A 17,964-nucleotide genomic window follows, 5' to 3' on the forward strand; every position below is an offset into this window, starting at 1 on the left:
GTCACTCCTGCCAGACGAGAGCTGCCCGACGAGCAACAGTCTCACCCCGGCAACAAAATCTTCTGCCAGCCTCATTTTGATCTTCAGACACGCTCTGTCCTGCTTGACTGAGCTTGTGTAGACCACTTATGCACACAGCGACACACACGTACACAACCGCCACATACACATACAAACAAGCAGCGAGTGGCTGCGTGTTCTATGGCAATATTATTAATGGGGTGTGTCTAGGCTGTCGTAAACATCTCCCAACGGCACTCAGTGAAAATGGGCGCACGGCGACACCCCCGCATCTCTCTCCACTTAAGTAGCCTGAAGATTTCAGCAGAGCACCTTGCCTGCAGCGACTCCACACTCCCAATTCCTCCGCCTCTCTGTATCTCCTGACCACAAACCGCTCTATAAATCCTGCCTGTATCCTCATATGGACCAAATAGCACTTCCTCTCTTTTTCCCCTCCATCCTTTCTCTCTCTCTCTCTGTTCTTTCTCTCCCCTCCCTCACTCCATCTGCTTGGGGTGAAGGTTTGTCTTGATTAGGGAACTCTGTTGGCTGGCTCTTTTATCACTCGCTGTGCAGAAAGCCTCAAACTGGCAGTGGGCAAATGAAAGCCCTCTATCTCCTTCTTGTGCTCAACTCCCACCTCACTCACCCCCCTGCTCACTGGCCCTCCTTTTCTTTACCTTTGTTGTTCTTTCCCTTACTTACTTTTCTCATCTCATATTCATTCTTCTCTCCCACCCCTCAATCTCCTCTCCTCCTCCTGTGTGTTTTCCTCTTACATTTCCTATCTGGGCCATTTCCTGCTCTTTCTTCCTCTACCGTTCAGGCTTATTGAGTTATTTCCTCCCATCTCATTCTTCCTCAAGCAGGTTTTGGAGGTGACTAGCCAACAAAGGCAGTGTGGATTCCGCACCTGCCTTTTCATGTAGACAGTGAATCAAGTAGTCATTTAACTGACCCACTCTACATACCAGTGAGACCTGCTTCCTCATCCTCACAATCATGAGTAATGCCACAGCGATGTCTCTTGGTTCATTTGTCTTATGCAGTAAAGAAAGCAATAGATAATCTCCAGTGAACAAGAGTTGTACAGTGAGTAGGGAATGTGGGAGTGAGGTCTTTCTGAGGCTACGCTTTGACTGACAGAGAAACGGTATCAAAGTTGGTGTGTGGTCCCATGTGGCACCCTTACAAGTATCTATTTACTGTCTCTATATCTGTGTGTGCCTGTCTTAGAGATGGTAGGAGAAAAGAAAAGCCTGAACTGAAACACATACACGCACACACACACACACACACACACACACACACACACACACACACACACACACACACACACACGTAATATGCATGTACACTAATTCTACACCTGTAAAAACCTTCTAGTGATTGAGCTGAGATTGGGTTATAGGTTAATGTTTTATACATCCAATAAATGTGTTCTGCCTGTGAAAATTTCACTTCAAAGTCACCTTCAGAAGGCATATATGTGCAGATGACATGTGACTAGAATGCAGTAATGGCTGGAACCTTTATTCACCTCAGTGAAAGGGACCACTAGACTTTTATTAGAGCTAAGACATAATTTCTTCTGACAGGTCGTCAGCACCCTTTATTTTTAAAAGTGCTACAATTTGCTCCTGTAAAAAAAAATCTCACTACTCATTTTACAGCATACACATTTCACTGAAGGAAACTACTACTTCTACTACAATGTATTCTACTGCTATTACTATTGGCATTACTGTTGTTTCCACTCATAATAATGTACCTAATGTAGTTGTGCAAAGCAATTAATTACTTCAAAAACGTGATTTATTACTGGTAATTTATCATCAGCTACTAGCTATTAAGTATCAACACTTCAAAACAGAATGAAATTAGACCTTATTGACTTACTCACTTATTGACTAACAAAGCAATGCCACAGTGATGCAAGTTGCAGTTATGTTTGCAGTTAGTATTTCATGTTAGTGCTTGCAGGATATTGTAACTGTACCCAGTACATATAGGCCAGCATGTTCCACCCAGGTTCCACTACATGCAGTATATATTTTTTTGTAATGTTTTGGAACTTCTGCAACATGCTAAGCTGTTAATAATGTAGAAATTTAGGTTGGGTAGCATACATACATAAGTTACAGGTGTAGAAGTAGGAGGATGGAAAATTCAACTTTGTTAAACATGAAAGCATGAAGTAGTGCAAATGTTTGTTTTTTCCACAAGGCTCTTGGTTCTACTCAGAGGCTTTTCTTTTTTCTTTGCTTGCCAGGGTTCATATATGGTGATTTTCAGATTGAAGAAGAAGCAAGGACATTAACATTTACCTTCAAGAATAGCACCAGAAGACCACTATGCACGCAAACATCAGTGCCCTCACGCACATAAATGTGCACAAGACCACTCATTTAGGTAGCAATGTACGAGTACTTGAATATATGATAACCCTCTGTGTGGATCATTAGCTGGTTTTTGACTGGGAATGGATCTGTCCAGATGCTTCATGACTGTGTTGCAGTTAGTTCAACCTGTAAGTCCAAAGTGTTCTCACTGGGTATTGTTGTTAATAATAGATGCTTGAGTACTTTTACCCTGAAGCTTTTTAAGTTCATTCAGTGAATCACTGCGGTATTCTGTCAGTCATGTTGCTAACAACAGTATTTGATCTCCTTTCTGAATGTGTGTGTGAGTGTGTGCATACTTTAAGGTGTATAGTATACATATGTCTATCTGTGTTGCATGAAAGACAGCATGAGCATGTGGTTGTTTACAGTATACATATATATATATACACACACACACACACACACACACACACACACACACACACACACATACATACATATATACAGTATATACATACATATCTATATACTATGACTTAGACTAAGATTTTATTAAGACTAGATTTTAGGGTTAAGAATACAACAATCATTAATAAAATAAAGTAAAGTGGTTAAAACAAACTTGATTTTTATGGCACATTTTAAAATATTGTTACAAAGTGCTTTACAAAGAAGGAAAAGACAAACAGGAAATAGAGACAGACTGGACAGTACATATATTGCAGTTTTATAACTAGTATAACAAGTTAGTTTTAAGATGCTTTTAAAAATGCACCAGGTACAATACAATGTCCTCACAAGTGATAAAACAAGTGTGTCTTTATGTGTGTGTGTGTGTGTGTGTGTGTGAGTCTGCACATGCACCTTCAATGGCAAAAGGCTTCCCCACAGTGAGCAGTTTGCATTCTGCGTCAATGGAGACCTCAAAGTCCAACAGGGCTTTGTCCATGATGAACGCATCCAGGGCAGGAGGATCTGTCCTTCACCACCGACACACACACACACACACACACACACACACACACACACACACACACCAAAGAGTGAGAGAGAAACATTAATTGAAGACAACTAACCTCAAACCTTTTAAGATGTGGAAATCAGATTTGCTTCCCAAACTTTCTCAGACTCCCCAGATTCGTGCAGGAACCCTGTATTTGTGGCTGTTATCCCACTTTGTCATTTATACAGAGGATGAGATTAACTGCATTCTAATACACTGTGTAAACACATACATCATTACCTAAACCAACAACCTCTGTGGCGGACTGATTAGGCAATATACACACTGCCGAAGACTCTCCTACTCCAGCAGTATCGATCCAATTGAACCTAACTGACCCCTAATTACAGAGCGTTCCTCTGTGTGCAGCCTCTGTCGCTGACCGTGGTTTGCAGGAGATAAGTTTCAGGATACGAAGCATAACACACTGGATTTAAATAATATACCTACACACACACCCACCCACTCACCCACCCACTCACCCACACATTTCCTGACACACACACACCCAGAGATCCACATGTAAAACTCATAATAACCCAAATATATTTGTGCACACACACCTGCGCATATGCCAAATTTGAATGGCAGTCAGATAAACAAGCATAAATTGTAATGTATTGGAAAAATCATGTGTGTGTGCGCACACACACACACACACACACGCAGACAGTCTAATGGGAAAAAAACAGACCAGACTGATCAAATTATCTGAAAGTCCTTGTTATTCAGGATGTTTACTGTGAAACAAAAGGTTGACTTTACAAAGTCTTTGCTGTGCCGGAATAGCAGAAAAGTCTATTTTCTCTACCTAGACCTGTCAAATTTGGGGCACTGGGAGAAGAGAGGATATAAACTTCCTTTGGGGCTAAAGAGGGTCGAAACATATCTGATGCCTATCCGATGTGTAGGTACAACTGTATGTTGTGTGTGTAGGTATGTGCTTACATTATTTCCTCTGAGCCTATGCATTTGTGTGCATGTGTAGGTGCAGGTGCATGTGAGCCCCTCAGCGTTCTGTCTCTCCAGCAGAAGCCTTGTGAGTTTTTTTCCCTCTAAGATTTGAGTGCAGTATTGGGGTCAGTAGTTCTGCCAACACTGTATTTTACTGCCTCTCTCTGGTTCTCTGCACTGCTGTGACTTCCACTTCTGCTTCGCCTCGCACGCAAACAAACGGCACCTTCATCTTCCCTGTTCTCAGCCTCTTTCTCTGAACAAGCGCTTTGCATTACAGAGTCAGCACATGCACTATCTCAGGATCTCTGCTGGTGCTCTATGGAGAAGGCATTGGGTCTGTGAAGTATATGTGGCTGTAGCTGTGAGTGTAGTTGTTGTGTGTGGTACAATATTTTTGTTTTATCATTCTACCATGTCTAAATTCCAGAAGTGGAATGTGTTACAATTGCTGTATTTAAGTATATATTTGAGGTACTCATACTTTACTTTTTTATCCATTACCTTTCTTTGACAGCTTTGGTAACTAGTTACTTTACAGATTAAACCATACAAAACTGACTTCACTGTTATATATTACATTATTATATTATTATTATCATATTAAAATAACTGCTAATACTAAATTTCTTTTACCAATCCATTAAGTGCGCAGCATACCCTCCTTTTTTCTTTCTCTGCAAAAAATACAGGCTATATATGGAGCCATAAGACACCACATTAACATTATATCCTGGTTGCAGATACCTGGATACCTGGATAAGTACTTATCCTGGTTTTGAGAAACCCAACTATGCTAAATGGCGTACTCAAATAGTAACCAGGACACTTTGGCATGTAAATAACCTCACAAGGTTTTTGATCAATCTTCCTCAACTCGAGATACATGATAGTTACTAAGTTAAAACATGATAACAAAGGATGTAATGATAATCCACATGCATAAATACGTCTGACACCACAGATAAATGTATTGTTGTGATCTAGTGATCAGATTAAGAGAAGGAATCTAGCAAACCAATAAAGGCAACAGAGTTCAGGCAACCTGAAAGTAAAGTTGGTCCATCCTAAAGTGCTGAAGTAAATCTGTTAGCAGAGAAATGACAGCTAGATGTGGATTTAAAAACATGTCTTCACCGTTACATACATACAATCTGAAACTTGAGTAATAATATATAATCACATATACAGGGAACAGAAAAAGCAGGTTACATGTTCCAAGTAAACATATCTCCTATATATTCATATCCTGAATTTGGGTGCAGGTAAACATACACAAACTAAAAATGTAGAAGCAGCATTTAGTTACTATGCTCCACAGAGCTGGAGGAAACTTCCAGAAGATTTAAGACTTGCCCCTTGAAAATAAAAACCATATTTTCTCCACTGCCTTTGAATGAACCTCTCTATTACCCTGTACTATTTTCTATTTGTTTCTGTTTTTATCTTTTTCTAAATTTCTTTTAAATGGTTCCAATCCATTAAATGTGTTTTTTTGTGTGTCTTATGTTGTATCTTGTATTTATTGTCTTAATGCATTATGTAGAGTTCTTTAAACTGCCTTTGTGAATTAAATGTGTTATATAAATAAACTTGCCTTGCCTTCCTGCTTTCATCTGCTCACAGTCCCCATTCGATACCCGATTCATCCAGTCGTCCTCTGTCCTCATTTCATCACTTTGTCCCTGGCCCTCATTCATCTCTACATTCAACACTTTTAATGAACAAAAATGTTGTACCTCAAATCGGGAGCACTTTGTTAATGAAATTTATGTAATTCATAGGCTTTCACCTCACTTACACTTTGTGCTAAAATGTAGTATCTCTGGATAAGGAAAGGCTCAAGCTAATGCAGGTTGTAAATATATGCAGCACACAAAGTGATGAGTATTTGATCGTGTCGCTGTCAGAGGCAAAAGCAAACAGCCTGCTCACTATGAAAAGAAAACAACCACTGATTGGTTAGATACAACATCACTGAAGGTGGAAAAAAATCAAAGGGAAAATAAACTCTAACACACAACTTAGATTGAGCGACATTGAACTATTGCATTGATTTTAGATTTTAGGAAAGTCAGTAGGTACAAAACTGTGTTATCATTTCACATTTTTAACTTTACTTTATCATCTGGTGTTTTATGATCCTTTTGTTTTTATTGTGTTTTTTGTAACTTTGTTAAAAAAAGTGATATATAAAATAAATAAATAAGCCAGAAATCAAAGCATACAAAATTTGAATTGATAATGTCATTGGGTGACATTTGGATCATTTTAGAGGTGGTACTGTTGGTACTGGTGGACAATTGATTAATGACTGATTTGTGGGCTTGTAGAGGTTTTAATTAATATATTAGATCCAAATCTGATTGGAGGGTGTACAACTGGTGATACACACAATGCACAGTTGGAGTTGTTTCATTATTCATTGTCTATGGATGACATCCAGAATGTCTGACATCAAGAACATGTTTGCTCTTGTTGTCAGTAGATAGAATTGTTATGCACAGTGTGCATGTAAAATGAGGCAGAATACAGACAACCACAGATAACAGATATAACTGGATTGTTAAGGTTTGGATTGCATGGTTGTAAATGAGGTACATTCTGAGAACATATGTATTTGTGCCTTACTTTAACATATGTACGCCTTCTGGGGTGGTGGGCTGGTTGAAGCGCCTCATGTAGTCGTGCATCTCTGGAAAGCTCTTTTTCATGTAATCCTCTGCGCTGCTCTCCCTCACAGTCCCAAAACGGAAGCCCAGGGAGGGATGGTGCAACTGAGGAAGTCATGGGTGGAAGAGAGGGTGGAGATGGTGGTAGAGGTGATAAAGAGAGAGAGAGGGGGGGGGATATCATGATGGGGCTTATATTAAATTCTTTCTAGCCATGAACTCCCTACAGGGTTTAGGGATATGGAAAGCGATAATCCTTCACAAATAATTCCGCACTTTACTCATTAGCCTGTCCTTGCGTAAGATTAGTTTGTGTGTACATGTAGCTGTGTATGTGGCGTGCTGGCATGCATGCAGTTGCAAGTTTGCGTCCTTGTACGTAGCCTAACCTTGTCATCGTGAATCCCTGAGACTTGCTCGAAGGTCTTCTCCCCGACCATGACTGCAGCTAGGTTGGCAGTGTAGCTGGACAGCACCAGTAAGCAGAAGATGGCCCAAAGGTTCATCAGGAAGCGCCCGGTCCAGCACTTAGGGGTCTGCAGAGTGGAGATGGATTCCAGACGAGATTTGATTTGATTGGGTTTGTTTTGCTTTTATCATCATAATAATAATTAAACAGATCAAAAAGAGAAGAAAAATAGCAGATCTTTTTGATCAGTGAATCTAAAAATATAAATGGAAAAATGCCATGATGTCAAGACAAAGATGAATCCGACTGACAACAAAGAACATAGAGGAAACTGAGAAAACAAAAATTGTAAAAATAAGGGCAGAGAATAAAATAATGAAAAAAAAAACCCAAATGTGTAAAGATGCTCTCAGGTGTTGACATAAATGCAGAGATCCACTGAGGCTCTCCACTTCACCCTCCCCATTCTCCCCCTCCTTAAAAATTACAATTTAGGGAAAAGGTAATCAAGATAATCAAAACAGACCAGTAGAAGAGCTAATGCAGAAGAGAAACTCTAACAAAGTGTGACTGTTTGTGAGACACATCAGAAATATCTTTCCATGAAATTGCCTGCCTCGGGGAATGAATCCACCTAAACACTGTGATCATTTATTTATTCCACCAATTAAAATCCACTTAACAAAAGAAAAGAGATAGATTTCTAGTTTTTAAAGGGTTGAGATTAATGAGACATTAATTACACAAACAAGGTTGTAACCCATTATTATGAATGTGTTTGGGAATGTTTTGAATCCTAGCATAATTAGTTAGTGAATTGAAAAGGGAGAAATGGAGGATGGCAAGCACAAATCCTTCAGTAACATTGTTTTGGGGAAGAAATGTGTATATATTAATTTTTGCACTATGTGCTTCGTTATAGATAACGATAAGAGTACCTTTAGTGCTTCCATGTATGTGTTGGCTTTTGATTTCACATTGTGCTTACAAGCTATCCATTTAAGGAAAAATGCAGTAAATAACACATCTGCTAACACATGAAATGTATTTGAAGCCCTGTCCCCCTCAGTTACTGTTATTATGCCTGTCAAGCTTTCCATTCTAAATGCATTTTACAATAGCAGGGCCAGACATACCACTGAACATTGAATTTGTGAATAATTCAAGAAATAATAAGTCCTTAATTGCAGACAGCAGCAGACAAAAACAGGATTCTAATTTCTGGCCTGTAACCGTCAATTTTGCCATCTGTAATGACAACTGTCAGATTTTATTACTGGTAGCTACCTAGCTAATTAAGCTAACATTAGCCCCATGAGTTGGTTGAAGATTCTGTCCACGACTCACATTTTAGTGTGTCCAGCAGACATTTATAGCAGGAGAATCTTGTAAAAAGGGTATTAATTGTACACTTGCTGGCTACCTACTATAGGCCTACATAACAGCATGCTTAAAAAGCCTAAAGCTAGACTAAAGCTGCATGCCCCAGGCAAAAAGCATTCATTTGATGATACATAACTAATATATATTGTAGTGCAGAGGTAGTTTTCAGTGATGCATTTTCACATTTTAACTTGACATTTACCAAGTGTTTGTTGGGAGTAAAACTGGCTAGGGTTGCATAAGTCTTAAACCAAACCCAATACAGAGCACCCTTTGCTAGTTTCCAGGAGCAGCCTTTACACCAGTGGGGAAATACTATGCAGTGAATGTTCGAGTCTTGAAAGATTTTAAACCTAACCTGTAATCCAACAAACTAATGTAGTTAGTTAGTGTTGTACTCGTACTAGTAGCCGGACACCCTAACGAGTGCAGCATTTTTAGAGAAGCCTGTGAAGATTCTCAGTCACCCTGGTCATTGTTGGGTTAAAAATAAAGGGAAACTGGACTTGGTTGAAGATACTTGAAGACGTTTCACCTCTCATCAAAGAAGCTTCTTTAGTTCTGTTTGTCTTGAAGTATCTTCAACCAAGGAATGCAGTGTAAAATGCAGTGTTATATAAAAATGTCCAAGGAAGGTTAACTTCAAAGGGCAAGAGGACTTGGTTGAAGATATTTGAAGACGGACAGAACTGAAGAAGCTTCTTGGATGAGAGGCAAAACATCTTCAAGAATCTTCAACCAAGTCCACTTTCCCTTTATGTTAGGACATTTTTATAAAAACACTGCATTCCTTGCACTTCTGCTCTTGTGTTTTTGGTTTTGGACAGAATAAAAAAGTGTCAACTTGTCCTATTTGTTTTGAAGACTTAAAATATTGTCCAAATCTTATTAAAACTGAACACTAACATAAGAGGGACTCCAGAGAAATAAGCTATAATTAGCAGTTTAGCAACCAATTTACCTGCCCACTGTCTTCCAAATAGCCTAAATGAACATGATTTTTGGCTCTGACCCAGCACACAGAGGTTCAGTGTGTTGCTCAAGGACATTTTTAACAGGTCACAAGGCTGCTAATGGACACAACCTGATAATTAACACATTGAAAGGATCAAACCTGTGACCTTTCAGTTATGTGAAGGTCTCTCTAATCACTTGGCCTCTGTTCCACCCAAGTCATTTGCAGTGCTACCTTTAGGGAAAAGGTGTGATTACGCTTTTAAAGATATACTATGATATGGTGCATCCTCACTATGGGTAGGAGAGGCAAATGATGATGCTGATATATATCTGAATGTGCTGCATGAAAATTTTAAGAGCAAGCATAAGTTATCATAATGACAGATTTTGTACAGTATGTTCCTATATAAAAAACAAAGAATGCAGAGGAAAGTTGCTTTTCATCTACGTTGCGGTCAAGTAACGTGTGACTGTGGCTATGATACGATCAGTCAAATCTGACAGGTTTCTGAGAAATGCTGTTACTGCAAAGGTCCATTTAATATCTTTACGTATTTATACTAAACAAATGACCCAAATATTATTATTATTATATATAACAAGTTTCCCAAATATGACCTCCTACTTGCCCTCTCCCCTTTACATCATCCTCTGCCTACCCACAACCATGTCACCCTCATTGTGTTGCTTTTCCCGTCTGTGCTTACCCACTTGCCCTTTAAACCCTGTCTCACCATCTTTCTGTCAACCTCCTTATTACCTTTTTTTTGAAGCCCATTTCTAGATTTGCACTCTCACCTTTCCACCCCCATTGGCTCTCTTTCCCCTGCCTTTTTGTTTTCAACTTTGTGTCTTACTACTTCGGGGAGTTAACCTCTACTTGCTCCCTCTTTTTCCACCTTCATCCATCCCCATCATCCCCGCCATAACTCCTTCAATCTCTGTCGGCTCACTTACCCTTTCGCCTCTACCTCCCTGTATGTGCATTATCCTCCCTGTACCTCTCTACTTCATCACTGCCTACCTTCTTAACCTCTCCCCTATCCATCTTTTTCCTTCCCTAGCCAACTCTATCTTCTTCCTCCATTCGTCTTTCCCTCTTACTTCTTCTTTTTTGACTTGCCCTCGCTGTTGGTGTACCCTTTCTTATAATGCACATACCCTCCTCCCTTTCCTTGCAATTTCTATTCCCTGCCCCACCCTGCATGATGCCTATTTATCACCCAGAGGAGAGCTACTTTACCTTGGTGGCGACAGTGCGTCCAAACAGTATGGCGTAGCAGAGATTGAGGGCGGAGGAGTAGGAGAATACACGCAGCCTATTTCTGCCATGAGGTGTCATGCCGAAGGGGCTGTTCCACTCGTACAAGGTGAGGAAGAGCGCGGTGAGATGCAGTGTGACAAAAATACCCACCCACATGGACCAATGGAGTGGCCACATGAAGGCTCCAATGGGGGCTGCAGTGTCTCGGCTACGAACCTGGTAGGTCAAAAACAAAAAAACTGTGCAAGAAATTTTCTCTCTGGAAGAGTTACAGTTATTGCATTTTGTGCAAAATTGTAATTTATAATTCGACCCCCAGTTTGTAGGATCTTGTCAGTAAACGTCTCTTAAACACTCCTATGCAGTAATTCTTTTTATTCTTTTTAATTGCATACATTGTTTTTATTTTGTGCTATTCATCATTTTGTAAGGGCAAGAAATAATTTCTTCAAATAATGGAGTTCTTATTTTCAAATGGAACCGTATTGTCAGGTCATATTATGCATTGCAGTTTGTCAGCCACAGAGGGAGATGTTAACAAATAAAAGGGTTTAAACTGCAGCATCTTTAAAGACTTTGCTAAGATGGCTTCTCAAAAGGCTTCTCAGAATCATTATACGCTCTTAAACTGCCCTTCATTTTGAACTTTCATAATTAACATGTCCACTGAAAACTCAGCAAACTAATTATACACAACTAATAATCTCCTGCTCCTCACCAGAAGACCGGGTGAGTGGGGCATAAGGGCAGAAATAAGTATTTGCAGACCATATCGTCAAATCACGCTGAAATAGCAACAGCCAAAGAGAGAGAGATTGATAAATCAAAGTAACACTGAAGATTGCCAGGGACTCCCAACACAGTATATTGTCAGGACATGCCCTGTATCTTCTATCATCATTAAAATACAAATTCAAAATTCCAAACTAATGATGACTTCAAGCAATTATACCAGAATGCCCAGGCTGGTGGAGTAGAAGGGCGAGGTGAAATCGATGACTCTGCTCCTGGCAGAGTTGATGGAGAAAGAGGTGACAGCCATGTCAGCGGTTCCGCTCAGCAGGTCCCCGACCAGCCCCGTCCAGCGTCCTGTCCCGCTCAATGCTCCGTACTTCCCATCTCCCACAATATAAAGGTCAAAGGTGAAACCCATGTCCTCTGCCAGTTTCTCCAACAGATCAATGCAGTACCCATAGCAGCACTTCCTCAGATCCTCTGGTAGGTCTGACAGGAAAGAAGTGATGATGATGTGAAATTCATCCATTCAGATATTCATATGCATGCTTTGGAAGCGCAGGGATTGCATTTTTGGGAATTTGTCCACAAGTATGAAGCATTGAAAATTTTCATGGACACTTGTTTGTGTGTTTTTAATCACCCCTGTGCCCAGGCAAGGAATACATTCATCCACATTAAACCTAGGCTGGAAAAGTTTAACTCTTGAACTACGTATAGAAAAAAGAAGAGTTGGCAAGATGGACACACTATGATATAAAGTTTTACAATTTAGATTTTTCGCAAACTCAGTCAAAATTCAGCAGTCTGCCAACTGCTCTTGAAACTTGGCACAAATATCTTTGCTAGTTCTGCCCAAACTCCAGCATATGGAATTTTGTGATCAGATATTTCACAATTACTGTATATTAAAGGGGATGTCTGCCATGTATTTTACAATTACGCCTATAGCTCTTAAAAACACTGGCTACTGAATAAAAATTTTACTTTCCTCAATCAATACAAATTCCTATTAGCTGTCTTCCATTTGCCATCTGCTGATTAAAGCAAAAGAAGTTTGGATGCCTTATATTTTACTGCTTTACAGTAGGCACTGCGTATAGTTGGCCAATAGTCTCCTTAGTCAGAGATATAGTACCTGTGGTTCTTTGACATGGTAGTCTTGATCTCTTATTGGCTTAATGCCTTTAATCCTCTTCATTTTATGAAAAGGAGATGAAGCTGTAGAGCTGACCCCTTGACATAGCATCTGGTATATTTTTGAACTGGACTGACCAGCCATAATCCCTTATTGATTTTACTCCTAAAATCTACTTGAGTCTTGATGAGGTGCAGCAGAAATCTGGCCAGTGACATAGCAATGAGATGTAAGCCAAGACATCTAAGAGTTTGCACAAGAGAAGCTTAGATATAAAGAAGAGTTAAAATGTTTTTGACAGTTCTACGGCATACCAGTACTTCACCACTACAGTATTCAAAGGAAGAATGCCTAAACAAAACTCACCATTTCCCTCCCATTCGTTAGCTGTAGTGTTTGGGTTGTGCAGCTTGTTGAAGAGGTTCTGGATTATGTCGGACCTGTTGGTTCTTGGGTCCAGACACAGCTGACCAGCTGGACACAATCCATCCTCATCCACCTCCCGTGTGAAGACAAACGGGTGTTCCACCAGTGTCACCACCTTCAGGCGGTGTCCCTCAACGGAAAGTCCTGGCCTCCAACGTCCTCCAACGTTTCTGTCCCCCTGGCCGTCCCCTCCCCTCACTCCAGCTCCAAGACCTTGTCCCTGGCTGCTCCTGAACCCTCCGACCAGTCCCAAGATCCCCCCTTCTAACTCCAGTCTGCCTCGGGTCCACTGGCCTACAGTCACCCATGCAGGCTGGCCAAGGGCACCCCTCTTCAGGCTCCATACGTGGAACAGCTGGGAGGAGAAGACCCGAGAGAGGCCAGCATCCACCTGGATCAGACCTGTGGCCCCAGTGAAGGAAGTGTTGGAGAGAAACCTCAAGGGACAGAGAGAGACAAACAGACAATAAGTGACAGACAACAAAACTAAGTCTATGCTGGGTTACAGCCATTTAGAAATTTAGCCCACAATAATACACACACTAAACTAGCCAGATGGGGAAAAAAAACTGTGAAAAAGCAAGGAAAACGATAGTTCAGACAAGCATAGTCTGGTTGTGGAGCTTTTGCAAGTCTAGTCTCAGATGGGTAATTGCATCTCCCAGAAAGTCATAATTAAAAGTTAATGCAGTGCAGTGAGGGTCTCCTCCTATCTGCCAGTCCATACAGACAGTCATTGCTATTTGTCTCACTGGCATGGTGGCCCCGCAATTGGTCTTTATGGCTGAATACATTAGGAAGAGCAATCCCCGTTCGCACATAACTCTGCCCTGGCCTCTGCAGGGATTGTTAGCTCATGTTTTAGCATTTGATCATGTGGACATTGTCAGGTGATGTCTAAATGTGAAGTCATACAAGTACTGTTTGATCATGTCTTGATTAGTGAGGGATTGTAAGGAGGTCACTGAAAATTATAGGAGTGGTTGTTTAAATGTTAAAGTATGCAGGGATCACTGCATTCGGTATGGGTGTTGAACCGTGCAGTGACTGTTGATTATGCCTGGGTCAAGGCTAGAAATGGCAAGTTTTCTTTAGTGTTAATGGAAAAGCTTGGTAAAGCAGTAGCCCTTTCTCACAGCAGAAAAATAGCTTTCCCCTCTTGCTCTGTGTTTGATTCTCTTGTTTCTTTTTCACCCTCTCTCATCTCCAAGTTATATGTTGAATTGATGAGCATCGAATGTAACGGCTGCTGGAGAACTTCCCTCCATTAAATATGGGATATGCGAAGTAAAATGAAAAGACTAAATTGATTATGAGGGTCATTAACCTAACCTCAAAGCCTAGCCTGGACAAAAGTCTGTCTGCACCACACAGAGAATTATACAACATGTGAATCTGTGTAAGGTTTTGTGTATTCTGCTTGTGCTTTTGTTCATGGCCCTCTTTCTTCGCATTGCCATTTACTTCAACAGCACAATAACAATTTATAAACCCATTCCTGGCACCATAATTCTCAAGAGCCTGATTAAAAATGTCTCTTATTTGAAAGTATTACCCCTCCCATTCAACGTTCACTTATGTTTCCTCATCAGCAGTTCCCTCTGTCTCTGTGACCATAAAGAGGAAGCGCTAGCCTTGCCTTGAGCTGAAATCACTCATGGTAATAGCACGGCTGAATCATCATATCCCATAGACAGCAGATTCATCAAGCAAACCCACTTCAGACTCATATACTATGCCGTAGTGGCTGCGGCTGGCCACAAAAAAATTAACCATAGGCTCACTTTACATCTCTTATCTGAGCAGAGAAGTGTGAAGCCACCTTTTCCACAGTTTCTGACATTTTTGGATTCATGCCCAGACATAAAAAGGTGAGATAGGAGTGGGAGATAATTTAGAGATAAGAGCACGTGTGTGAATAGTGCGCCGCACTTTCAAACAGCATCACCTTTTAGTTATGGGTTCTGCAGGTTGTTGTGTTACATCGGGCCAGAGGCTGCATTTAAAGAATGACTGTGGATGTTGAAGCAGGTTGATAAGTCCGCCAGCGGTGTCAGAAAGGGATGGCTCTCTCTCAATAACACCTGGCCCCAGTTTACACACTCACACAGAGTAAATGTCAGCAGAGTGACCGGTAAATGATGACTCTATAAGAGAGTCCTAGGCATGTGTCGCACTCCCTTATCACTCCATCTCCTTTAGTTTGGAGGAAAGTTTACTCCCTCTGTCTTTGTCTGTCTGGGACGATATGAAGCTTGCTTGTTTCAATGGTTTTAATCTCTTCAGGGGAGATGGAATCAGCGTGGCAGCTGTGTCGAGTGAGATGGCAACTGACTGGCAGATCTCACTCTGATAACAACAACCCTCTATCAATTTCCCTCCCTTCGCTCCTTTTTTCTCCTCCCCCACATCCTTTCCCACACAAGTTTCTTCTTCCTTTTCTTTGACTTTATTCCTATTTTCTTTTAGCTGTTTCCTACTTCCCCCTTCTTTCATCTATCTGTTTGTCTTTGACTTTCCCCTTTCTCTCTAATATATTTTTGGGAATAAGCACCCAGGGATTTTATTCTGGACCTTCGGTTGAACTACATCAAAAGTGGCTAGTTTCTCATATCTTTACTCTGGCTTTATCCTCATTGCTCCACTGTTTTGAATCAGACAGTAATATTGTGCAGTTTTTGCTCTTGTCCTCCCTCATACCTTCCTCTCCTACTTATATCTCCAGACATCCTCCTCCCTCCCTGCCTTCCTCGCTCTGTCCCTTGGGCATTGAGCTGTTAATTGCCTTTTCCATGTGGAAGTCTCTCACTTCCTTCAGCTTTGTTAGGGCTCTCCCGAGAAATGGCAGTCTGGCTGTTACAGAGGAGGGATAAGAATCAGGGAGTACACTGCAGGGCATGGAGTCTACCTGGACTGGCTTGAATAGTGCAATAGAACAACCTCTTTATCAGTCTCTCACAGGCCAGGAACAAAGGTCACTGACACTATATTGTGGAGAACTTTATCAAAAATCGTCTATTCTGATAGTCTATACTTTGTCCTAATTGGCCCTCCACAGAAAGACTGATGGTGTCCCGATGGAGTTGGTTTTGAAAGCATTATTTATTGTTTTCTTTATTGACAAGGCTAAGGGTGTACAACCACAGTCACAGCTCTGTAAAGCAGCAGTGTTTTGCTAACATCAGCACTCTAATATGATCACAAGGTTAACATGTTGGTGTTTAGTAGGTTATTTACCATGGCTAGCGTGTTAGCATGCAAAGATTCACTAATGGGGGCTTGATAGAAATTAATTTGAAGGTATTTGGTCATAAACAATGCCCGAAGATGGCACCAGAGTTGTTACAATTCATCCAGAGCGGTACATGAATATCAAATATCATGGCATGAAATCATAAAATCAATCCATCAAATAGTTGATGTTCAGTTTGGACCAAAGTGGTGGGCTGTATGATAGACACACATTACTATCCATAGGGCCGTGTGGCTAGCATGGCACTTTTATCACATTAAACTTATAATAAAATTGTTTAAACTCTAATAATGAATGTCCAATAGTACTGCCTTGTATCCCAACTCCCATTCCACTTGTTTCAGCCTCTGGCCCTCTATGTCAAATTGTTCTGGCATCCGAGTACTAAACTGCAAAAGGAGGGAACGCTGTGAGATTCCAGCTTGTGATCATGTGGGTGTTGTTGATAATCACTCTCAGCTGGCAGACACAGTATGTGTTCAATATTTGTTGTGGGCCCAGCTCAAACTACAAACACTTCCTCACCAGTAGCACATGACCACAGAAGTGGAATACATGCTGTTTTATCCATTTCACCGTATGACAAATATCCACGTCAACTGGCAGAGCAGAGATATTTAACTTTGGAGTGAGTTTAGTGCATCACTCAGTATCAGCCAGTATGGCTTAAGAGGGTTGTAATGTATGTGAGTATGAGGTCTTTTTTCTGTTTACAAGGATTTAGCTCTTTTTTGCTTTAACTGAAAGTGTTTATGGTTTAATATGTATTTCAATATGTTTTTTTTTTCTGGGTGTGCAAGTGTTATCACAGAGCGCACCTTGACAGAGCCTGTGCTGTGAAAGCTGTCAGAGGCCCTTTTAAAAGCAGCGGGGATTGAAGCAGCAGCAACAGCAAAGAGAAACAGACAAAACTCTCTGGCGTCAGTCTGTGAATCTGTATGCCATAAAGACCTCCTCCCCACCCCCAGTATGACAGCGCTATTCAGAAAGCACCACCCCCATGGTGCAGAGGACAGACAAGGGCAGCAACCGGAGCGTACAGTACCACAAGCGGAGCCTGCAACTCCTCACAAAAAAATGCCACAGTGTCACTCAGGAAGCTAACAAGCTTACAGACATTTAGTGATGTGACCAGAGGAAATTAATTGCAATTTGTCAGCATCTTTCATATATTATTGTGATTTAATTGTGTACACTTTTGAACTTGGAAAGAATTTGTAAGTAACCAGAAGTCATCAAAAAAACTTACTGGCCCATTGGCTGTAGGGGTTACTATGAGGTTCAGCCCTGACCAGACCACTACTGATCAAATGTTGCCTAAAGTAATATTTTCAATTTTTGGAAGAGGTATAATTTTTGTCCACTCTGTTGAAGTTTTCTTGAACAAATTTCTACCAGCTGCTGGTTACTGCTCGGGAATTG

At 40.8% G+C, this 17,964-nt stretch overlaps 1 protein-coding gene across 1 annotated transcript in view; it reads right to left on the bottom strand.

The window, feature by feature from the left end:
- The window catches only part of LOC123979075 (glutamate receptor ionotropic, NMDA 3B-like), a 70,822-nt gene that overhangs the window by 9,176 nt on the left and 43,682 nt on the right, over positions 1–17,964 (bottom strand). The window contains exons 3-8 of the mRNA XM_046062808.1: positions 13,230–13,726; positions 11,943–12,214; positions 10,970–11,206; positions 7,367–7,513; positions 6,937–7,082; positions 3,213–3,328 (exon numbers count right to left, since the gene is read on the bottom strand). Coding sequence (XP_045918764.1) covers positions 3,213–3,328; positions 6,937–7,082; positions 7,367–7,513; positions 10,970–11,206; positions 11,943–12,214; positions 13,230–13,726 — 1,415 coding nt within the window. The remainder of the gene's footprint in view (positions 1–3,212; positions 3,329–6,936; positions 7,083–7,366; positions 7,514–10,969; positions 11,207–11,942; positions 12,215–13,229; positions 13,727–17,964) is intronic.

The sequence above is a fragment of the Micropterus dolomieu genome, linkage group LG11 (genome assembly GCF_021292245.1).
Source record: "Micropterus dolomieu isolate WLL.071019.BEF.003 ecotype Adirondacks linkage group LG11, ASM2129224v1, whole genome shotgun sequence".
Lineage (NCBI taxonomy): Eukaryota > Metazoa > Chordata > Actinopteri > Centrarchiformes > Centrarchidae > Micropterus > Micropterus dolomieu.